This window comes from Leptosomus discolor, chromosome 6, assembly GCF_034619465.1.
Source record: "Leptosomus discolor isolate bLepDis1 chromosome 6, bLepDis1.hap2, whole genome shotgun sequence".
NCBI lineage: Eukaryota > Metazoa > Chordata > Aves > Leptosomiformes > Leptosomidae > Leptosomus > Leptosomus discolor.
The window spans coordinates 5,369,295-5,391,988 of record NC_141396.1 but is presented as its reverse complement, the minus strand read 5'-3'; the positions used below and the strand labels follow the sequence as shown (position 1 = coordinate 5,391,988).

The 22,694-nt window shown below is 43.6% G+C and overlaps 1 protein-coding gene across 1 annotated transcript in view; it reads left to right on the top strand.

Moving 5' to 3' along the window:
* Nucleotides 1-21,511, top strand: part of HTRA1 (HtrA serine peptidase 1) — a 33,576-nt gene extending 12,065 nt beyond the window's left edge. The window contains exons 2-9 of the mRNA XM_086466618.1: nt 4,759-4,858; nt 5,190-5,394; nt 15,352-15,546; nt 16,249-16,281; nt 17,529-17,643; nt 17,765-17,822; nt 18,700-18,795; nt 21,343-21,511. Of these exons, the coding sequence (XP_086322744.1) occupies nt 4,759-4,858; nt 5,190-5,394; nt 15,352-15,546; nt 16,249-16,281; nt 17,529-17,643; nt 17,765-17,822; nt 18,700-18,795; nt 21,343-21,511 (971 nt within the window). The remainder of the gene's footprint in view (nt 1-4,758; nt 4,859-5,189; nt 5,395-15,351; nt 15,547-16,248; nt 16,282-17,528; nt 17,644-17,764; nt 17,823-18,699; nt 18,796-21,342) is intronic.
* The last annotated feature ends 1,183 nt before the right edge of the window (nt 21,512-22,694 follow it).

The following is a 22,694-nucleotide window of genomic DNA, read 5'->3' as shown; positions in this document are numbered from 1 at the left end:
TTACATTGGTTTTAACGTCAGGCAGTGGAAAGGAGACATGGGAGTGCTGGGGATGCCTTAGCGCAGGCTAACTGCACTGGGCGCCATCGGGGGGCAGCGAGCTGGTCCTGGTGGATGGCAGCGGAACCCACTTGTTTGAAAAGGAGAAACCACATGAAAATTGGATGGGAAAAAGATCCATTTCTGACTGAGATGTGCCTAAAGCTTTGGGTGAAGATCTGTTCTCATGAGAGGTGGACCTATGCTGAGAGAAGACCTTCCAGAACAGCAGATACTGAAGAGGAGAGGTGATTTTTATGAGATTTCTATCTCCAAAGCACCTTTTCAGTTTAGCTCAAAGTATTACCAGAAGCAGCGTGTGTGAGTTGTAAGCATTAAAGCATCAATGCCACCTTGAGTAATGACCTAATCAGAACCTAGATCTTAATACACTTTTTGGCTCATCTTTAGGGAACCAAATTTTTTCAGTTGTTTACAGCCAGGAGTGCTTTTTTCTATGGCTTGGTAGTCTGTCTTGCCTCCTAGCAGTTTATTTGCTGATATTAGCCCTATTCGTGTCAGTTGGCAGAGATTTTTTCCTTTTCATTCGAGGGCTGACAGCCAGCACACCTTTGAAGTCCTTGAAGAACTAGTCATCTTGGGAATTTTTCATGCCGTAACCTATTTATGTTTTTTTAAGTCAGTTTTTGATCATCAACTGAATTCACAACATTCATCTTTATAATCTCATTAATAGAGGTTTCTTAACGGTGCTCATGGGCACTTAGGACACTGTGCAATAGTTAAATAAAACATTACAAAACACGATAGTCACAGCATATCACTAGAAAGAGGAACAGTCTGCAAAGACTTGAACATCAAAGCCTGAAGGTATTTAGGAACTAGAGTTTTATTCAAGCCCACCCCTTAAAAACAAAACAAACACAACCCCCCCAAAAAATAAAAAAAAAAACCAACTCCAACCCCAAACACAAAACCAAAGAAATAATTAAAAGATTCTACTAAGAACAAAAGGCTGGAAGGGTGTGGTTTAAAGAAAACAGAAGGCCAGAAAATTGGGAAACTTTATTCTCATTAATTCAACACTGGTTATATCAGAAGCAGTTTTTAACTGAGAAAACTACATTTTTGGGACCAGTTTAAGCATGGAATTAAACAGCTGGCCACCTGCTTTTGGGGTACGTGTTAGGGTGAACATTGTGGTTAGATAGGAGAATACACAGGCAGTGGGGATTCAATAGTCCAAACCATATCGTCAATCAAAACTTGGAGCTGTTGCTTTTTTTGTTGTTGTTGTGGCTTGATAGTCAAGTCACTAAACCTCTGCAGAGTCTCCAGCTCTTTAAACCTGGAAACTTGGAGGATGTTGCATGATACTCATCTGACTCTTAAAACTGTTATTTTCTACTAAGACCCTGAGCTATCAGTACAGCTGGAAAACCCGTGTTTTAGAGAGAAGAGGAAAGTATCTCCTGAGAAGCTCTGAATTTCACCACTGTCTTCTACAGTGGCTGGTGACAGCTGGAAACTACCATATGGTGGTTGAGGAATGAGCATCTGCTCGTATTAGGTTTGTATTATTGGCATTTTGATGGCAGTTTAGGCTTCCACGTAGTAGCCTGTGCCTACTGGTGATTCAAATCTAAGACGTAATTTTTCATGGTGGTGGTTGCTTATAGGAAAGATAAGTGCACCTCTCGGCTCCCACGTGCATTGCTCAGCAATCCCAAAGAGCAGTTAGCTAGGGTGAGCATGAAGTGTGTAGCTAATGGGTAAATAGTATGCATGCACACATGTCTAGTTTGGTCTCAGTTTTTTTCCCCTGTTACACTTTTTCTCAGTGATAGAAGAAATTGTCGACATCTTGGTACTTTTACTATAGCCTTCAGATTCAATGTTGTCACATGATGGTAAAGATCAGTTGATAGGAATTTATTTTCTTAGCATTCATCAATGAATTCATCTGAATGGTACTTTGACTTTTGTTTATTTGCTTTGAAAAGGTATGTTTTCCATTTAAATGGGCAGTTGTTCAAGAGCTGTTGCGAAACTGTGTTACACAATGCAAGAATTCCTAATACATAAGCAATAGGCAGGCGTGGCAAGCTGTTGTAAGCTTTTTAGGTCAGTATGCCATGAATCAGTATTTATTATCTAACTTTTTCAGAGTATGAAATTTGACCTTTTAACTGCGCAGCTTTGTTTGGGACTGCACAAGACGGCGGAATATACGCAAAATATCATCGCTTCTGACATCTTGGTGCTTGTAGCCTCCAACCCAGAGTGAAAGCAGCTCTCTCAGATGAAGTATTAGTAGTCTCACCATGTACAGCTTAGGCATCCTTTCTCTTCTTGAATAGCTAAATGCAAAAAAGATTGAAGGCATAAAAAAAAGCTGAGTGTTCCCTGTGCGGTTCCCTCATCCGTGGGAGCGCCTTTTCAAGGGCAGGATGTGACCTTGGAATGTCTACAGCATTGTAACTGAGACAAAATGATTTTATAAGCAGTGATCAAAAAGCTTATTGATGGATACAGTGGTGCCCTGTGGCGTTTTATCCCCACGTCGCGTTAATCCAATCCGATAATCTGTCCAAGCTCCTGTTTAATGCGAGTGAATCACAGGATGGTTTGGGTTGGAAGGGACCTTAAAGACCATCCAGTTCCAACCCCCCTGCTATGGGCAGGGACACCTCCCACCAGACCAGCTTGCTCCAAGCCCCATCCAGCCTGGCCTTGAACACTTCTGCGGTTCTCATTCTCCTACCAGTTCTCCAAAGCGCTCCTGTTGTAGTTGCCAGCTTTATAGCGATGACAGGGTTCATTTGATACCAAGTATTTCTGATGAAGAGAACATAAATCCTTTGGTAAATTGATGTTTGTCAGTCCAAGGACAACAGCTTATGTGTGAATCAGAGAAGGCACAGAATACTTTTGCGGGAAACAGTAGGTGAGGACGCAAGTCTCCTGATCAACGTTCCTGCTTCATAAAGCAGATTAACGTCTCCGAACTGTGATCTGAAACTGTGTAGTGGATTATGTGGTTACCGCTGTGGCTGCTGTTCATGACTGATTGCATTTAAAAGCCCTCGAGATTCTTCACAGGGTATAAATGGGGAAAAAACATGCTCTTGAGTGATCAGATAGTGTGTGGCTTGAGCATCCACCCCTCTCATGAGGGCAGTGTGTCCTAGTAGGCATTGGTAAGTCATCTGAAACCCCTGAATCAAACCAGTATCTGGTTAGTATTAAAAGCAGCAGTGTTTTGTCCCCAGATCATTCCTCTGAATCTCCTGCAGTGGGTTTTTGCCTCCAGTATGTACAATTTGCATAGTTTTGCAGTCTCGTGTTTTAGGTAATGAAGGTCATTCAGGTGTTGGTATTGGGATGATTTTATAGGATAGTCCTGTGTCTCCTTCTACAATTCTGCAAATAAACCGTCCTGTTACACCATCACAGGCACTTACAGCATCCACAAGCTGCTTAGTGCTTTAATCTCTGAGGGGATTTAGAAGCCAAATGACAAGGATGGATGGGAGCAGCACAGCACATTAATACACATCTGAAAGTCAGTTGCAGATTTGGCTTGTGCCTTTATAATGTGAGATGGATGCATCAGATAAAACGGGAAGACTAGTGAAAACAGAGGGTGTTTCTTGCCTTGGGAAATACAGAATAACTCTTTGGGGTGTTCCAAATGCTTAGTTGCTCCCAGTTTTAAAAAAAAAAAAAAGTTTTGCCTTCAGGCTGCTTGAGAAGGGGAAGCGGTGTCAGAACTGTGAGTTTTTTCCAGAAATTTTTAGACACCTGACGGTGCAGACAGGTTTTCTGATGGCCACAATAGGAGTTTGGTATCCAGTTGCTTTTGAAAATCCCCCTGACCTCTGTTGAATACTCAGTGACCACGAGCTTTTGTGTTACAGCACTGCCCAGGAATGCAGAGCTTTGCGGTCCCATTGTTTTCGTGTGCGTATCTATTTTATAGCCTTGAGGGTGGTTCAGTGACTCCAGAGTACGTGGGATCAACGCCTCTATGGAGCTGATGGACCACAGGCGGGTGCGGTGGAAAGGGTGACTCTGGGGGCGCGGAGCGTACGCAACGTGCGTCCCCCTGGAGGTGCCAGGCGGAGGCTGGTGGTTCGAGCCGTGTGGGGACGCTGGTGGGTGAGGCGGTGCAAACCTCATACCCCAGCTGAACTTTCCCAGCAGCTGCTGTAGGCTTACACTGGGGTTAGGACCTTGTTGTCCTCGGCATTTTACAAATGCAGCAGCATGAGACTTCAAAAGCCACTAAGCAGGCGTATTTTGGCAGAGGAACAGAGCCCGTCTGTTTAATCTGCGAAGACCATACAAGCGAAATAGACCATCCAGAAAAGAGGTGAAAGCAGGAACGGAGGCATCTGGGTCCAAAATCCCTTTCACAAAGGAAGAGCGGGGCAGTGAAGACAGGGACTAAGCCCCGCGCCCCTCCAGTGCCTCGTCCCCGGGAGCTGCAAGCGCTGGGGCGTGCGGGACCGGGGGCTGCGGCTGCCCCACGGCCCCGCTACGCGCGCTTGAAACGAGAAGGTTTCATGGATCTGTTTGTCCTAACGATAAAGCAAAGAGGCAGAAGGGATATCTGGGGGCAAGGGTTATGCTGCAGCTGACTTTTAAGGAGGGGAAGGACATCCACTGGGAGCTTTTTTTAATTCAGGTGTTTTGCAATGACCCTTCTCCTGTCGCTTGAAAAACTCATGACATGTTTTCTGCTTCCATTTTCAGGCCAAGAACATCCTAATAGCCTGCGGCACAAATACAACTTTATCGCAGATGTGGTAGAGAAGATAGCTCCTGCTGTGGTTCACATCGAATTATTTCGCAAGTAAACAAGATGCCCAGTTTTGATTTTTTTTGTATTCTTGAAAACAGCTGCCAGTGTGCCAGAAATGTCGATTGATGCTGCGTGATAGCGAAGAGTTTTTTGAGATGATAAAGTCATGCTTAAGAATTAAAGATAATTTAAGTGTTCTGGCAAAAAAGAAAAAAGAAGTTAAACTAACGCATGTGCGTTATCTCGTTAACGCTAGTAGGTAACAGCAAATATCCTAAAGCATTAAAACCCACCAAACTCTTTTTGAGTGTGTTTTATTTGGTGTCATTTGTGATCTTTCAACATTTTGCAGCGATAAATGTTTCTTTCCCATGTCTTTTAGGCTTCCTTATTCAAAGAGGGAGATTCCTGTTGCCAGTGGTTCAGGGTTCATTGTCTCGGAAGACGGACTGATAGTGACAAACGCCCATGTCGTCACCAACAAAAACCGGGTGAAGGTGGAGCTGAAGAACGGTGAAACATATGAAGCTAAAATTAAAGATGTTGATGAAAAAGCTGACATTGCACTAATTAAAATAGATTCTCAGGTGAGTCGTTAAAAGCAAGGCACATTTTATTCCTCTTAATTTAGTGTCCTCCTTCTCAAAAGCTATTGCTGATTTTCATGTTTGGAGGAAAGGCCAGTAGTTTAGTGGTCTGGTTATACAGGATATTTGAGCTAGGTGGATACACATTTTTAAAAGCCAAGTTTGTGGTTGGTAGTGGTTAATTTTATCACCTCTCGGTGTAGCGCAAGCAGATGCATAGCACTCTTGTCTGCACCCTCAAAATGTAAAACAACAACGTAGTTTTCTGGCTGGCCTACACACACATTGGCTAATATAACACTCCCTCTGAAAAGAAATGGGGGTTGTTCCCTTGTGGTTGGTGGAGGGATGTATTAGGCTTTCTTGTGTGCCTATACTGAAGTGTCACAGGTTGCTTTTAGAGGATGTGTTTGTCCCTCTGAAGGGCTGTACCACACTGATGTAGGTCCTAAAATGGAAAATATCTTAGGAAGCATCGTGAACACACAAATTAAAGCCAGCTTGGAAAGATGCTCTTACACTGCAAGTGGTTTTCTGAACAAACGGGAGTGCAGCTTCCCATGCATAGTCTTCCTCCCTGTCAAACATACACCCTGTCAGCATTATTCTGCCTCCTGCAACAGCAGAAAAGCTGTCATGCAGTTCTGCAGATGTCAACAGCACAGCACAAGTGGAATATTGTGTCGAAATACTGTGTAATGAAGATGCAATTAGATGCATGTGATTGCTTGGGGTGCTGCTCATATTGGTTTCCCCTTTTGTGGACTGTTAGTTAATGACCTCCAAATTCAACGGGCAGGAATGTTTCATTTGAAACACATGACTCAAAAATGTGTAGATCTGGCAGTGTTGTTTTAGTTCAAACCTATTCTCCAGCGAGGTCAAAAGTGTTTGTGCCAGAGTTCATGACTAAATCAGACGTCTAATGCAGAACTCTTGGATGACCCAAGATATGAAGTGCTCCTGCTGCACCCTTGCCACCTTTGTCATTTAAAAGCTCTTTCTTTTTTCTTATTTAAAAGCTTCTTAACAGCAACATGGAAGAAAACCTTAACAATACCAATAATGTTTTTTGACATGTTGCTTTTTTCCTCTGTTTCCCTGAGGTAGCCTATTTAGATATTTTCCAATCTCTTATTTTCCCATTTTTATATTAAAATAAGCAAAAGCAGATCTGCAGTTACAAAGCAAAGGAAAAGATCCTCAGGATGAGAACTGGCAGCATTAGGCTGAGTGGGCTATGGTAGGAGTGAAGGGCAGCTGGAAGAGTGATTTAAAATTGGAAGCACAACGTGGTGGGGAAAATAGACCAGAAAATGGTGGTGAGAAGGAGAGGACTTCAAGCAATGGGAAGGTGAACTTCAGAGAAGGGAGAAGCTGGTGAGTCAGAGAGGACACATCGAACTGATACGACAGATGGTTTTGAGGATTTCGGAAGAGAGCAGACATAGATTTTTATGTTATTTGATACCCTAAAGAAATGGCTCCAAAATTTCCCTGGTAAGCTGCTTGCGGGAAGGGAGAACCTGGAAGACTGGAAGCAGCTTGGAAAAAAGAAAATGCAGCCAGATGAGTTGTCTGTAGTGGAAACCGCTGCTAGGCAGGCCTGGAATTGGCAATTCTAGTTATGACTTGCAAGATGGCAGGTCCTCTTCTTTTTTAAAAAATATTGCTGTGTAATTAAACGATAGCCATCTTCTTCCATCACTGTAATTTTTGAACATAGCTGTTTTGCAAACAGCACGTCAGCATTGCAGCTTAATTCGTTTGTATGTATTTGCAAATTCTTTAAGGCAGGAAACTTTTTCTTTCTTAGAACGATCTAGAGCCAAATCAGGTACAATTTTATTTTTGGAAGTGGAGGCGGGAGGTCTTGACCCATTAATATTCAGTTGTCGGAGAGAAAAAGGGTTGGTTTTAACGAAACTTTGGGAAGTGTCTCGGTGCCTGGAAGGCTGAGCTCTTGCAGAACGATGCGAGCAGGGCCCTGCTGTCTTCGTCGTGTAATGTCAGCTTAGCACATCCATCTGGGTAGCAGGAGATCAATTTCCATGTCTCTGCTCTAAATCAGGTAGAATATGGATATAAACTTGGTTCTGACATACCCCTGGTATGGGTCCTGCAGTACCTTGTACAAGCCAGTACCTTGTGTGTTGCTCCTCCCTGGCCCCTGCCTCTTGCATCTCAGGATAATTTTGAGGAGACTTGGGGAAAACTTCTTGTATCGCTTGGGTTTTTTTTTTCTGGAATTGGAGACCAATTTTCCAGCTAGCTCTAGTGACCTGGCACTGGGAAATCCCCATCCAAGGTGAGGCCTGAGGCACCGCTGCTTGCAGGACAGATGATGCTTTGCACTTGGAAACACAAAATTTTAAGTGTCTGCAAAAAAGTTAAAATGGAAACATGGTCGTCTGAGAAGTTGATTTTCAGACTGAACTTTCATGGGACATTTTTGTATATCCATTGAGTGTTTGAGCTTTCCTTTTTGTACCGAAATGCCTTGCAATCATCCAGCTTCATAAAAGGCTTTTTAAAATCACAGAGGTAGTAATTTGTTGAAGCTGAAATGTATTTGATGACTAAAGAAGTCAACATGATGGTACAAAGAACCCTTTAAAAATCTGGATATAGCATGAAAACCATCCCTAAGAGTTTTTCTGAAGTAAGAGGTGGAGTTCTTCCTTTTGAATAAATTATTTGAAGGTGACATCAAAGATGCAGAAATACTTTTTTTTTTTTTTTTCCTTCTGTTTTTCTGTGTCAGGATCTGAAGGGTGAAGAATGCCTCTGCGGTTAGGAGCAGAGATGGGCTTGAAGTATGAGTTTAGGCTGTCAGCTGGTATTCCTAAAACTGTTCAGATTTTGCAGCAGCCTGCATGCTGTTTTTCTTTAAGCTGTGGACATCTGGCCAAAGGCATTACTAGAACTAATTTGGCTTTGCTGAGTGCAATAGGAAATGAAAGAGGGGGGTAAAATCCGGGCACCAGTAGGGATAAACCATTTCCCTGATTAAATTCTTCTCCATGGAGAAACATATTGCAGTCAATGAGGAACAGGAATCTTGGGGTTGTTCTTCTAATCCTAAAATGTGCTTATTTTTAGCATCTGTAAAAGAGAGCAACTGTATTTCTTGTGACCGTCGTGACGCACAGCAGTTCGCTGAAGTGTTGAAAGTAGGAAGTGAGATTGGGGTCAAGTGTGGTAAACATGAATGCACTATAACCGTCCTTCCAAATGCAAACAGCTTTGAGGAGAGAACAATACTAGAAAAAAAAAAAACCAAACAGTGCAGTGGCAGACAATTTGGATGTGAACATGCAAAATTTATAAAACTTCCCTGGAAAAAATTGGACTTTGGCAGCATAGACAGAGGCTGGTGGAATAATCCTTCCTGTGTGGCACGTGTGATACTGCAGTGAGCGTGGAGCCCATCAAAAATAGTGCAGAGCTAGCAGATGCTTTTTTTGCTGGCAGACCTTGATTATGAAATTCATCTCAAGAGAAATAACTACCTTGTTAAATGAGAATGTGTGATAAGCTGCTGAAAACTAAACACCAGAATGAGGAAAGAAAATTTTAGGGTGGTTTAACGGACAGCATCAGGGTTAATGGAGGGCAGAATTATAAAAACGCCCTGTGCCCTCACCCAAATCGAAGCTGGAAGCCAAAAGTAGTGGGAGGTGGAGGTGGCTTTTGCCTGGAGACCCCTTTCACCTGGAAATTGGACTCTGCCCAAAAGAAACGATCTCTGCGGTGGGTGCCTGTGGTTTGGCAGTGAGTGCAGAAGGGGGGAGCGTGGTGAATGGCTTTATTTTGAGGTGTGTCTTCGTCCTACATGTTTAAAAACCAGCCATGAGACGCTTGTCACTGACTCTGAAATAGCACCTTTGTCATGGAAAACACGCCAGGGTCTGAAGATTTTTGTTCCTCAGTGTGACCAGTTGCTGGCTTCTGTATCCCAGGCAGGATTTGGCATCTACACGGTACAGCAGTGGTGGGTTTGTGACCGATCTCTAATTTGTGGTGGTATTGCAGCCCTTTTTCTTAAGTTTTTTCCTGCATCTTACTAATAACCACTTAGTTTGACACTTTTAAATCAACAAGACCTTCTGCCCTCGTTCCTTCGGTGGTTTCGTGAGTCAATGCAGCGTCTGTATCTTTGCGGTCAGAGGGGATTTGCTGTTTTTTCCCCTGTGTGTACAAACGGGAGGAAGCAGGAAAGCAAACTTTCCTGTTTGTGTATCAATATTTTAATAGCCTGCATTTTGAAAAACCCAAACTACTGGAATACCAGATGTGTCTTTTCTAAAACGCGATTTTTACTTTGAAATCCGTCTCTGGATATTACACTGCTTCCTCTCGAGAGCCTGAGGAAGCCCACATATTGCTTCCAGAAGTCTTTGGGACCCATAGAAATGAAATAGCTTGTAAAAAGCTTGGATGTTAACTCCTCTTTACTCATCAGTTTAGGCAGCAGTGGTTTCCTGCCACCTTCAGCTCCTAGTAGCCCTCGCTGCGGGGACGATGCGCTGGTCCAGCTCCCCACACAGCAAAATCCTCACACACCTCTGGGATGGGCCTGCCAGCACCAGGGTATTTTAGTTTAAGGGAGAACAGCAATATCTTACCAAGTAATTGAAGTCCTGGTGATGTAGCAAAACAAAGCTTCATGCTTTTTTCTTTTTTTCTGCAAGCTTCCCATGCTCCATATTTAGATAAGGAGACTCAGTTTTGTTGTTTTAACTATCGATGAAATACTTTCAGAGGCTTGTAATGCATTCAGCTAGGGATTTTCATTTTCTTTGGCATTTTGTCAAGCAGTTTCTAGATTGTAGATGATACTCTGCATTTTTATATGCTCATGGACTGTGTTTTTATTTTGCCATAACGTATTCTGAAAGTTAGTTTCATTAATGAGAAAAGAAATGCAATTCCCAGGGAAGTTACATGTTTTGCCAGAGTTACTTGCAGCTGAGTTAGTGTCCCATACAAGCATCTGTTTCTTTTCCACCTAAAAATAAAAAGCATGAAGGACAAACCGAACTCTGAACATTTGTCTCCTCTTGATCAGTTTATTGAACTGCAAACTGCTTCCTGCAAATCCGTGATCTTTCCCCAAACGAAGGGGATTACAGAGCAGAGAATGGATTTCCTTGCTTTCTGTGCCAACATAGAGACAGATTCGCTTATTTCATGGAAGAAAAAGTTCCAGCCGAAACACCTACTGGTTATGGCCGTCCGTCTCTTGGTTCTTATTTCTCTACAGCACTGGCCCAGTGCCCAGTGGTGGTGATGTGCTGCCTCTTCTTTTAGTTGCAGAGCTGATTTGTGAAGGCTGCACGTATTTTACCTGACTCGAGCTACGTTGCTAATGCACATCGGGTGAACATCTTGCTCCTGGCGGATGATGCTGGTCTTCTATACTTGTCCTAATCTCTCGTGCCACGATAGCTGCGTCTTATTGTTGGATGAAGCCTTTTCTTGTGGTGGTGTGCAGCTCTCCGTTTCGTGGGAGTTATGTTTATCCAGAGTTTGAGTCAAATCCATATATAAAAATGCCTGAAGCCCTTTGGGATGAGAAAGGCTTAAAATATTAACACTAATTAATGGCTCCTTCTCTGGCTGGGCATAAACAGTGAGTCATGTGCCACTTACGGTTTTGCATGTTTAGTCCTATTTCTGTGTACTTGCAGAATGCCTGCTTGCAGATTTGTTTTATTGAGTAAACACAGATCCCAGCAGAGCCCCGAGGCTTCATCAAATGAAAAACGGAGGGAGGAGGGAGCGAAAAGATGTTATGTGTTGCCCAAGGTCATGCGGTGAGTCACTGGGAAAGCTGGGCTTAGGTGCTGGGTGTTTCTGGCTGCCTGTTCATTGTGCTGCGAGGCATGCTCGTTTGCCTGGGATTTTAATTAATTAAATAGTTAATTAAACTGTTGCGGCAGATCTATAGTAACCGAAGAGAACCATGAGTTGTTGTCACAGTAGTGACGTCATCCTGATGACCATCAGACGTTATGTAAAAATGGAAAAGTGCCCATTTATTAGTTACGAAAGGCCCCAGACCCGAGCGCTTTAAAGTTGGTGTCCAAGGACTGCCTTAACAGCCTAGGCCAGAGCTTGCCAGTGGAAGGGCGTGCGGGCACAGGCGGGGTGTTGTGATGCCGTTCTGGTTACGATGCTGCTGTAAGCGTTTCATGTATGTATTTCCAGCGCTGCTCCTGCAGGCTGCAGAAGGACATACTTTCCTGGACATAGTTCCCACTTGATCGCTTGATGCCCAGGGATTTTGGTTGGGTTTAGACTGATTTCACTTCAAAACCACCTCTACAATTTGAATAAAATACTTGGGGGTTGTTGGTAATGGAGAGTTTAGTTCTGAATGTGGCAATGTTATTTTTATACATTTTTAGAGAGGAAACCCCCAAATTTAAAGCCGCTACGATGCATGTATTCATCATAACCAATTCTTCACGGCATTTACTTGTAGAGGCGCTAATGAGAGTCTTTACATGCCGTGCTGTTAGCGCGCTCTGCACCACGCTGCGAAATCACAGGGAGGAGGGAACGCGTTCTCCAAAGCCACGTTTCATAATATGTGCAGAACAAAGCGATTTTTGCAATGGATTTGTGTTCCTAGCAAAGGAAAGGTTAGCCAGACTCTTTCCAGAAGGCATGTTGGATCCCACGGATGACCCCCAGCCAATCCATCCAGCGTTAGACTCTGAATCGAAGCCCGGCTAGTATAGGCACAGGCTTGAAAACTCAGCGCAATCAAAAGTAATTGTATTAGTCAGAGATTGTTCATGTATTTTCTTTCTGCTGCCAGATGCGATTTTGGCTTTGTGACTGTTTTTATAACTGGGGAACATTGTATAAATCTTTTAACTTTGTACATGACCAGTCTTTTTCTTTCTATTACTGAAAAGAAAAAAAAAAAGATTCTGTTTTCTTTTGCTTGTCTATGTTTCATTTGCTGATAAATGTCCTCTTTCTCTATCAAGTACACATTTTCAGTGCACTGGGGTACAAACAAAAGCCACTTTTTGTGTTGTCTTTTTTTTTTAAAAAAAAAAACCTAAGGAAAAGCAGTGCCAAGAAGAGATGCACTCCTTGACCAACGACATCTTGCAAACACGTGCTACGTCAGCTGAATAGCATCTGGCGGGAGGAGGAAGAGCCAGGGTGCTCCCTCTGTCCCAACAATACCCATATGGGGCTGTTTGTGTTGCGTAGACTGCGTGCTTCCCAGCACAGCTAATCGTAGCTGCCTCTTTTCTGCTGGACTGGAGAGGTCCCTTGGAGTCAGGGCTGTGGTCCGAGATGATGAGCTGCTCAGCAGCGTTGCCTTGGCGTGTTGCTGCTCGTCTGGCGCCCTGCAAACGCGACCCAGAAACTATCACCCTTGAATCCTTCCCAGAATTAAGCCGCGACCGTGGTGGGGTTTATCTATGGCTGTTGGCACTGATAGGGACCATGGATAATGATTATTTAATAGTAGGGCATTGCTGGTTGTGAAAACCTCCCTCTGAAAGATAATTAGAAAGGGAGATGTTTTTCTGCCCACTGTGTTGCCTATTCTGTTGCTCTTCCAACTGATTCTGTTTGACAAGCAGTTGGTTAATTGTTTTCTTGCTGTCTGGAGACTGAAGGGGAAGTTTCCATTGAGCATCTTGCCCTGTCTGGGATTTGGCAGTAAGTTTTATTGAAACAATCTGTTCATCTGAGTAAAATTTTGCTGGTGAAATTGTAACAAAGTTGGATAAAGGATACACAGGACCAGGCTTGTTCGACATTAAAACCATAACTTCTGTATTTGCAGCAGCATATAGTGATGACTGATGCCTTTATTTTTTATTTTCTACTTCACAGACATTGTGTATGTGCTAGGGCATTTGAAATAAAACTGTAGGTGAAAAATGCAAAGTGACAAGCATTTGGGTTAGTTTATATTAGTGGATTTTTGTCCCTAAGGGCGACTTACCGATACAGGCTTCAAACTGCAGAGGACAAAGGACCCCTGAAGAGCTAGCTCTTGATTTCCAATTTAAACACGTAATATTTTCCCTTTTCTTGGACAAAATTTAATAATGATTCAGCTCTTATTAACTTCTGAAGCAAAATTATCACCAACTTGGGCATATGTGCAAATAATCTGGGCTTGCTAAATGTTACCTCGTTTCTTTGCTACGTGAGCTCGTGGTATGTAGCTTTCGGACCCCATCAGGTATAGGTGTGTAAATCCGTGGGCTTTGGAACAGATATGGGGTGAAAAAGGCACCTTTACAAGTTTTCCAGAAGGAATGAATTACAAGAAGGGATAATAAGCGGATTTGTACCTCTGTTTGAGGTACGCAGCTCAAGGAGACGTTGAAGGTACCCTGAGTTTTAATAAAGTGACTGTGTTACCCACTCCTTGGAAACTGGTTTAGGTAAAGCTCTAGGTGGGGCTTCCGCTGCATCTAGAATCATGGGCCTGTTCTGAAAGTTTGTACTAAAGCGTTTTTTCCTTTTGGGTCTGGGTTTGTGGAGCAAAGGAAAGAATTTTGAAGTGGGGCAAGCTTGGAGGAGAGCTCTGTTACAAGTTAGGTTTGCCAGGCAAAAGATATGTCCCTTGAGACTTCTTCTGTTTTGATTTAGGGTTCAATAACCTCCTAATCCTCCAAATCCTTAAGTCGAAACCTGAATTTATGCATGTTGAGGTTCACTGATGCTAGTGGTAATAGTCTAGTGACGTGACTAAATACCTGGAGAGGCTCAGGAGCATTTGGACAACAGGTTAAACATAAAAGGATTAAAAAACTTGTAACATCACTGAAAGGATAAAGGCTGATTTTTAAAAATACGAAGCAAAGAAGAAATGGAGCTCAATGTGTATTTTGCAGGCAGGTGGTAAATAAAGGCCGGGTATTTATTTGCAATACTATCTGTTTCAGAATGCCCTTCTGAATTACTTGGTGAATAGGAGGCCTTAAGATCTTCCCAGCTGTTTTCTGCTTGCGGGGGGGGGTGGGGGGTGGGGGGTGTGTTATTGGTCCATCCTGAATCATCTGTTATCCAGCCAGTTCAGTTCCTGTGCAGATACGACATGCCTTGGAGAAACCGTACTCGGTTCCCTTGATCCATTGCATTGGCAAGGGTGTGTGGATGCAACCTGCCCTCCCCCCCTTTTTGTTTTTAATTGCTGTAAATTGCAGTGATCTCTATTGATGCTGGATTTTGAGAATGTTTTGTGTCTTAGAGGCAATGTCTTCAATAACGTGATAGTTAATGTATTTAGAGATAAGATCTTGAAAGGAAAATGCAGTGGTATTCCCTACTGTCGTAACAGAAAAATGCCATGACATCTTTAAATCCTAACCTCTTCAGCAGACATCAGTGTGTGTAGGAGGCAATATAATTGTTCAGAAGAGACACTCCATTGAAAAAAAAGTGAGATGAAACATTAGCTGGTGTCTTACGAGAATATAAAATGCTTTTAACTATACATATGAATGTTTGATACGCTTCGGCTGTTGCTTTCATGGCTCTTTAGTGTTCACTCTGAAACAATATGGTATTTTTACTTCAGCAGCTGTTGGCTAATTATTTCAAGAAGTTGTTGGAAACAACTCATTCCTAATATCATCAGATGTTTGCTTTGTACAGCAGAGCATAACTATTCCTTTGGTCTTATAATTGTTTTTGATTTAATGACTACCTGTTGTGGAAAAAGCACTCCTACAGTCTAAAGAGCCCACTCTAGAGCAGAAGTTCATTGAGATGTTTCTGTACAGACCCACCTGAAATATTCAAAGAAAACAGAGTGAGCAAAACGCCCAAGGGATAAAAGCCTCTTTTTTCCCTCTGCTCTGTTAATGCATTCATGTTCCTGTAGAATTTGCTCTACTGGTGTAGTACTGTCTTAACAACGCTTTCTTTTTTTTTTTTTTTAAATTTTTTTTTTTTAATTTGTAGGGTAAATTGCCAGTTCTTCTGCTTGGTCAGTCTGCAGACTTGAGGCCAGGAGAATTTGTGGTTGCGATTGGAAGCCCGTTTTCCCTTCAGAACACAGTGACTACGGGGATCGTTAGTACCACTCAGCGTGGGGGGAAGGAGCTGGGGCTCCGCAACTCCGATATGGACTATATTCAGACCGACGCCATCATCAACGTACGTCCCGCTCTGAGCCTCGTCCCCTTCAGCTCTTAAATTTCTTGAATAGTTGCTCTGAAATTTTCACCAGTGGTACAGTTGTTAAGAGCAGGGAGCGTCGCTGGCTTTTCTTTTGTCCGTGGCAATAGGGACATCTGCGCTGCAGCAGCACTGGGTTGTTGTTTGAGAGTCCCCCAAGGAACCACACCAAGTACAATATCTGCCTCCGCTTCAATATTCTTGCACAGTACAAGGGAGGAGGCCATATTCTCTGGCAAATAAGTATCTTTTTGAAATCCATCATGTTTTCTAAAAAAGAAGCCAAGCTTAGTTTAAGGGTTCAAGTTCATTCCTGCGTTAAGGCAAAACAATAGTTTTTGTGCTTCTGCTGCTGGCCTTGTAAGAAATCTTCACTAACAGCTCCCAGAGCTGTCCTAAAATCTGAGATGCTAGTGTGGCACTATTAAAACAAAAGAAAAACCTTGGCTTTCTTCACTTACTCTGGCAAGAGAAGAAGCACTAAGCACTTGCAAAGCTCAGCTGAAAGGGGTGACGTTAAGCAGTTAATGGGTTTGGATGTTAAGACTCTTCTATTGCACATATTTAATAGACAATGAAAAAATGACTACGGAAATATTTCAAAAATTTCTTTTATGTTTTGCTTGCCGCTAGTTAAGGGGTAGATGTTAAAACATCTTCTTGCCGTATGTTTATTTTCAGTATGGAAACTCCGGAGGACCCCTAGTAAATCTGGTAAGAGTTTCTTTAAGTTTGCTTAGTGTTGAGCTTACTACTTGTTACTTTTTCGTTTAAAAACACAAGAAACCCCACCCAAACCAACAAACAAAACCCCACACCAGAAATGTGATTCAGAGCTTTCGATACCTGGCTGACTACACGAAATTCGCGTGGTTCTTACTAGTCGCTTGTCTGTGTTTGTGTTGGCAAATCACAAGATACGCTTGGATTTCAGTATTTAAGGTGTTTATGGTTTGCATAGCTTCGAGCAAGTGTAATGCCCGTTTGTTTTTTTTTTTTTCCCTCGTGCCTTGCAAAAACTAAAAAGGCACATTTCGCAGTTGAGGCGTGTGCCCTCACTGTGTTCCGTGCAGCTGGCAGAGTTTTGTTTTGCATACTGAAACATGGCTTAATGGTTCCGACCCCTGTCTGCCCCTTTGTTTTGAATCCCACTGAGGGGATGTTTATCGGGATGTTAGGGTTTGTTTGCTGCTATTGTGGAACGTAGGCAGGGCCGACCTTGCAGCAGCCGTGGATCAGCCCAAGGGAGAGCAACTGAAGCAGGTTGCAAAACCCACCTGCTGTGTGCAGGCTCTCGCGTGGGGTCAAGTGGAGGGAGGGCAGTGGTCCTCAGGGAGGGATGGCACAAGTTGGAAGCTAGTCGGAGTTTCTGCCTTGGAGATTTGGCAATTTTTTTTTTTTCCACCTGACTCTCAGTACAATTTCAGCACCAGTAACCTCCGTTTAAAAAAAAAATCATTGGATGGTTTTTATCTGGGATAGATCAGGGAAGGAAGCTGCTGAGATTTCAGAAACGTTTCAGTCATCATTTGACAGCAGAGGTGTTTTATCTGAAACTCTTTTGGAGTCATATGACTGGGAAAGGCTTTTGCTTTTGGTGAAATGTCGGTTTTCTTTACATTATTATGCAATATTGACTCAGGACTGGTTGGCGCCGTGCTTCGTGAGGAGCCTGCTGGAATAAACAGACCAAAATTGGCTGTTGAATATGCTGCTCGTCTGCAAGCAGGAGGGATGCCCGGTTCTGATCTCTCTTCTGCTAGTGGCAAGATGAATATCCACATCAGTTCTCTGAAACTGTAGAATAGCTTTTATCAGTCGACTCAAAGAAACCGTTTAGAAAAGTGAAAACCAGCTACAGAGTGTGTTGTGTGAATTTTGCCTTTGTGATTGCGTGGAAGAAGTCATCCATTTCTCTGAGACGTTTCACATTTGCTAATAACAGTTTCTTATTTCTCCAGGATGGTGAAGTCATTGGAATCAACACGTTAAAAGTTACAGCAGGGATCTCGTTTGCTATCCCGTCAGATAAAATAAAGAAGTTCCTAACTGAATCCCATGACAGACAAGCTAAAGGTACTGTGCTTCACCGCTTTGAAAGAGAAAAACATGAAAATAGTAATAAACTAGAAAGTCAACAGCCTTTGAGGCTCTGTTGGTAAGAGCACTTGATCAAGGCCTGTTTTCCTTTTTGTAGGAAAAGCTATAACCAAAAAGAAATACATTGGCATACGAATGATGTCCCTAACTCCTAGGTGAGTAAAAGTGGTGGTTCCTCACCTTTCCAACGTGGGGTCACTGCGTGCGTTTGGATCCAGCTTGTGATCTGCAGAAACAGCCAGGAGGTTTGAACCAGCAGCCTGTGCCTCCGTCGGCAGCCGGTATTTGCTGCCTTTTTCTCCGCGTCTGCTGCAGGTTGAACTCTCCCGTAGACTCCTGTATGAGCTCGTTTTTAAACAGCTCCCTGGCTTTTTCTTCTCCTGAATGCTTCAGAAGAGAACAGCTAGCGATTGTTAATTCGTCCTGGGGCTCTATCGCTGTTGTTGCCATCTGTCCCGTGCTGTCACGTGGGTCAAGGAGAAAACAGGACAGTATGTTTTCAAGAATTAAAGCAGCTGTGTGCATATTTCCGTCTCTATAGAGTTATTTTCATTAAACAATTCACTTAATGTAAAATGAAGCGTTTGCATGGACTTGTTTATTCATACTCAGATCAGAAAAGACCCGTGAGCAGGTGATACTACGTCCTGTAGAAATAACCAGAAGTTTTCCCGTGTGCAGGATCAGAGGTTAACAAAGCATTGAAACCTGAAGGGTTTTTTTTTTTTTAAGTGTCTAAGATCTGCTAGTTCTAAAGTAACGACCATGTTTTGAAATGTTTTAACACAGATCCTCTGTATCTGCTGAAATTACTGTCTTTACCAGAAATAGGCATTGAAAAGCAGTATGCATGCAAAAACTAATAATTTTAAAGGTTAAAACGACTTGTGTCACGTCAACATATGTAAAATGCCTCAGCTAGTGAATGTTAAGTGACTTAACTGAGTAAAAATGTGTGATTTTTTTTTTTTTTTTTTTTTCCCCCCCCCATCTTGTCAAAATATTTTTGTTGCTGTTTCTTTATTTTTCCAGCAAAGCTAGAGAGCTGAAGGATCGCCATAAAGACTTTCCTGATGTTGTCTCTGGGGCCTATGTTATTGAAGTAATTCCAGAAACACCAGCTGAAGCGTAAGTTGAAGTACTTTTTTCTCAAAACCACTGCCACTGACTTAAGGGGGTAATGATAGCCAGTTAAGCAGAGAACATTTTCTATCTTGATTATGCTAAATTAACGAAATTACGACCATCTGATAGCTATTAGGTTGTCTGCTGGAAATTGGTTTGTGGTTTCAGTCCGGTCCCCGATGGGCCATACTGCGGACGTATCAGGGTATTGCAGCGAAGCCCTGTCAGCCTTCCCGGCCAAAAGGGCAAGGATTCAGTGGGCGTGAAAACTCAATTTCCATTTTTCTCAGCGATTGCTTCCAAGACATCTGTTGTACTGGTGCCAGTGCTGAATAAAGCCGTTTGCTTGTGCGTGCTCCCCGTGGCCCTGCTGGTCGTTCCTGGAGGAGCGCGAGGGAGGCGGTTTGTGTCCACCTTGTGAAGATACCTCAGCCCAAGCACCACCTCAGTGTTGGGCAAACCCACCAGCTCTCCTGGCGTGCCTCCGTTGGGGGTGAAATCTTCTCTTGGCAGGAGGCACTACTTCATGTGAGAACTTTGTCAGGAGTCACGTTACTGGGAAGAGCTTTTGGGTTTGGCCAAATGGTCTTTTTCTTCGTGTTATTCAATATTTGCTTAGAAGCTCGCCTGCTGGTCGGTAGCACGCTTCGCGAGGTGCCTGGTTGAAGTACGGCACCTGGTCTGTGGTCACTGGCACGGGCTCTTGCTGGAGACCTTTTCCCTTCAGAGTTTGGTTAATACAAAACAACTCCGTAATACAGGGTAGGAAATGGGGAACTTTATTCATTTTCGAAAACTAGAGATCATTTAAGAGAAGAGCAAATCTTTCTGGCAACGGGGGTGTATGTAGCACCAAAGGCACGTAGGCAGAAAGCGGCTTGCATCAGGCACGTGTTATTTCCTAGGAGGACTGCGAGGATGGCTGGATGATGTCTTTTTGTTGCAGTTCGGATGCCAGGGGTGCTGTCTAGCGTGCTCCCTAAATTACTGCTGCGTTTTGTAGCTAATCCTCGTTGGCAGCGCTGTTCATGCGGAATGCTGCCGTGCGTCTGTAGTGCGGAATTAAACGGCAGGTACCGTAGGGATAGCGTGGCTGCTCCAGCGCGGGACTGAGCTTACTGCCCCGACGTGCAGGTGCAATGCAAAGGTGCAGAAGAGTCACTACAGGAGTCTGGGTAATAGTGCAAGGGCGTTAGTGAGGTGGAAGAAATGTGGGGCCGTGCAGCCTCGTAACTTGAAGGCAAACTCAAATCCGGATGCTTCACCCGAAGGCTGGCCGCGCGATTAGAACGCAGCCCGTGTTTTCCCTGTCTCCCCCGCTCCCAGTCCCTTTGCCAATGGGTTTCCCCGTTCTGCTGCTCTCCTCTCCCGTGGGTGGTGTGCAGACCTGCTGGGTAGGGGCTCAGAGCAGCCCTGCAGCGACCTGTCCTGGGTATGAGTCGAGTGGAGGAGGCTGCCTGAGAGACCGAGATAATCTGGGATGGTTTCTCCCGTAAAAATGTTTCCAGCCGTGCCTTCGGTAGGCAACCAGATTTATTGCAGACGTTGGCCAAGGCACCCAGCTTGCAGGAGACACTCATGGAAGGCATTTTCTGCGGGCAGAAGGGGCCGATGACTGCTCTGTGGTTTTGTGAGGAAGGATGATGCTGACGGGCTGAATCATGTCTGATCTGGTTACTTGGTTAATATTTCCATGACTTGGAGCCAGATCATTGTGCAAGACCAGGCAAGATGTGGTGGTGGATGGTATCCCTCACCACCCCGTTTCTCCATCCCGGCAGCAGTCTCAGCCAGCTCAGGGAGAGACCCGTGGCCCCAGGCAGGGGAACCTTGCGGTGCCAGCTCCTATTCTGCCCCGTCTTGCTTTGAGTCCGGAGGGTTCTGGTTTCGGCTTGCGTATGGTGCTGGGGTCAGGAGGAGGGATTCTGGGGGCTGTGGGCAGGCAGGTGAGAGAAAGGACACGCGTGGATTTTTGGCGACTGGGCGGCTAGACCGCTGTGTGTGTTACTCTGCTCAGGTTTGCAACATGAAGGTACGGTGGAGTGGCTGCCAGTGAGCTGTGTGGGGCGAGCAGCGTGGATGTGGGACCGAAATTCCTCAAGCGTTAGCACACAGTGCCACTCAAATCGCTTTACTGCCTATACCTGAACAAAAGCTTGGAAAATTTCCCCTTTAAAATGAGCGCCTTGTGGCAATTGCTTGAAAAGGAAAAACATGCCCCTGTCTTTTTTGACCGAATCAACATCCAGGATCCGTATTGCGGAATTACTGCGCTATTTGCAATAGCGAAGTCCTTTGAAATATGGGATTCATCAGACTTGTGCCTCCATCTGATTTCTGAGGTTTCTGCATTGGATTGTAATCCTCACCGCTTCATAAATTCTGATTGCTTTCTGCATGCCCGCTGTGTCTCTGTGCAGCTGCCGTTGGGTGCGAAATAGGAGAAATCCAGCAATCTTCTTCTTTTTTTTTCCTTTTTTTTTTTTTAACAGTGTTGTAAAGACAATAAAATGGCAATTATAATAATACATTGCTGCTTTGTATTTTCAGGGGTGGCCTGAAGGACAACGATGTGATTATAAGCATCAATGGACAGTCGATAAGTTCAGCCAGTGATGTCAGTGACATCATTAAAAAGGACAGTACGTTGAACATGGTTGTACGCAGGGGCAACGAAGATGTCATGTTAACAGTAGTTCCTGAAGAAATCGATCCCTAACCAGAAACATGAGCTGGATTTCATGTTTTCTTTTAACAGCATTGGACTGCTTATATTCAATCTGTGCTGGTACAGGAAACGTTAGACTTCTGACCAACATTCTGCTTGTTCAGTGGAGTAGTATTGGCCAACAGAGTAACTTCTAATAGGTTTAAGGTGCAAAATCAGTGTAATTTCACATAGTCCAGACGATAATTTTTTTTTTCCTTCTGTATTATGTATGCAATGTATTCTTTACTGGCTGTTACGTTCCCCGCTTAACAGATCGACGTTTGCTTCCCTGTGTTGAATAGATTTACCATTATTTCTGCTAAGATTTAAACAAAACCCACGCACACAATGTGTGTTGTGGTATTCAGGTATTTATAGGTTAGCTGTGTTTTAACTGGAAATACCATTGTAAAGGAGTAGTTGGTTTAAAAGAAAACAGAACTGGGAAAAAAAAAGTTTGGTTTATAAACACAAAGAAATCCCAACCACAATAACCTTTCCAGGATCCCGCGCAGGATTTTAATACTATGATATTTTCCTAGTGTTATTAAAAGAATTCAACAGTACTTCTTGTGAGTGATTCATTTTACTTCCCCATGTGGAGTGTTTCTCTTTGAACAGCACATCTACCTGAAGGGATGTCCTGATGGTCTCCTTTTTCTCATCATAAACCGAAACACTTGTTTCTCAGCGTGTGCTTCTATTTGTGCTCTTGTGCGTCTGCACGGCGGGCTGGAATTTTGTCATGTTGGTTCCAGATGTTAATGCATTTTCCTCATTGTTTTAATTACAGCTTCACCAATGCCTCAAATCCATTTGCCCACTCTGGATATTGTCATGCTGTGGGTCGCACACCCTGTACCCTTCTGGTTCGGATATTAGGATGTCTGTGACTGTTGCAGATCTGGCCTTCAGCTCTTTGAAACAGGCTGTTTTATTCACAGCCTCGAGTGCTGGCGTGTGTGTGATAGGACCTGGTTTTGACTAGGGTATTGGGCATTCCTCTAACATAGAAACTAATCTTTACACGTGTATTTATGGATGCCTTGAAGCTTGGGTAGTGAATGGGATTGTCTTGCTGTGAAGGAGAACTAAATTTAATTACAGTGTAATTATTGGGTAACAATAGGCCAAGCAGCCTTTCCTTTCCTCTGTATCTCTGAGAATAAATCCAAGGCCTATAGACAAGTTT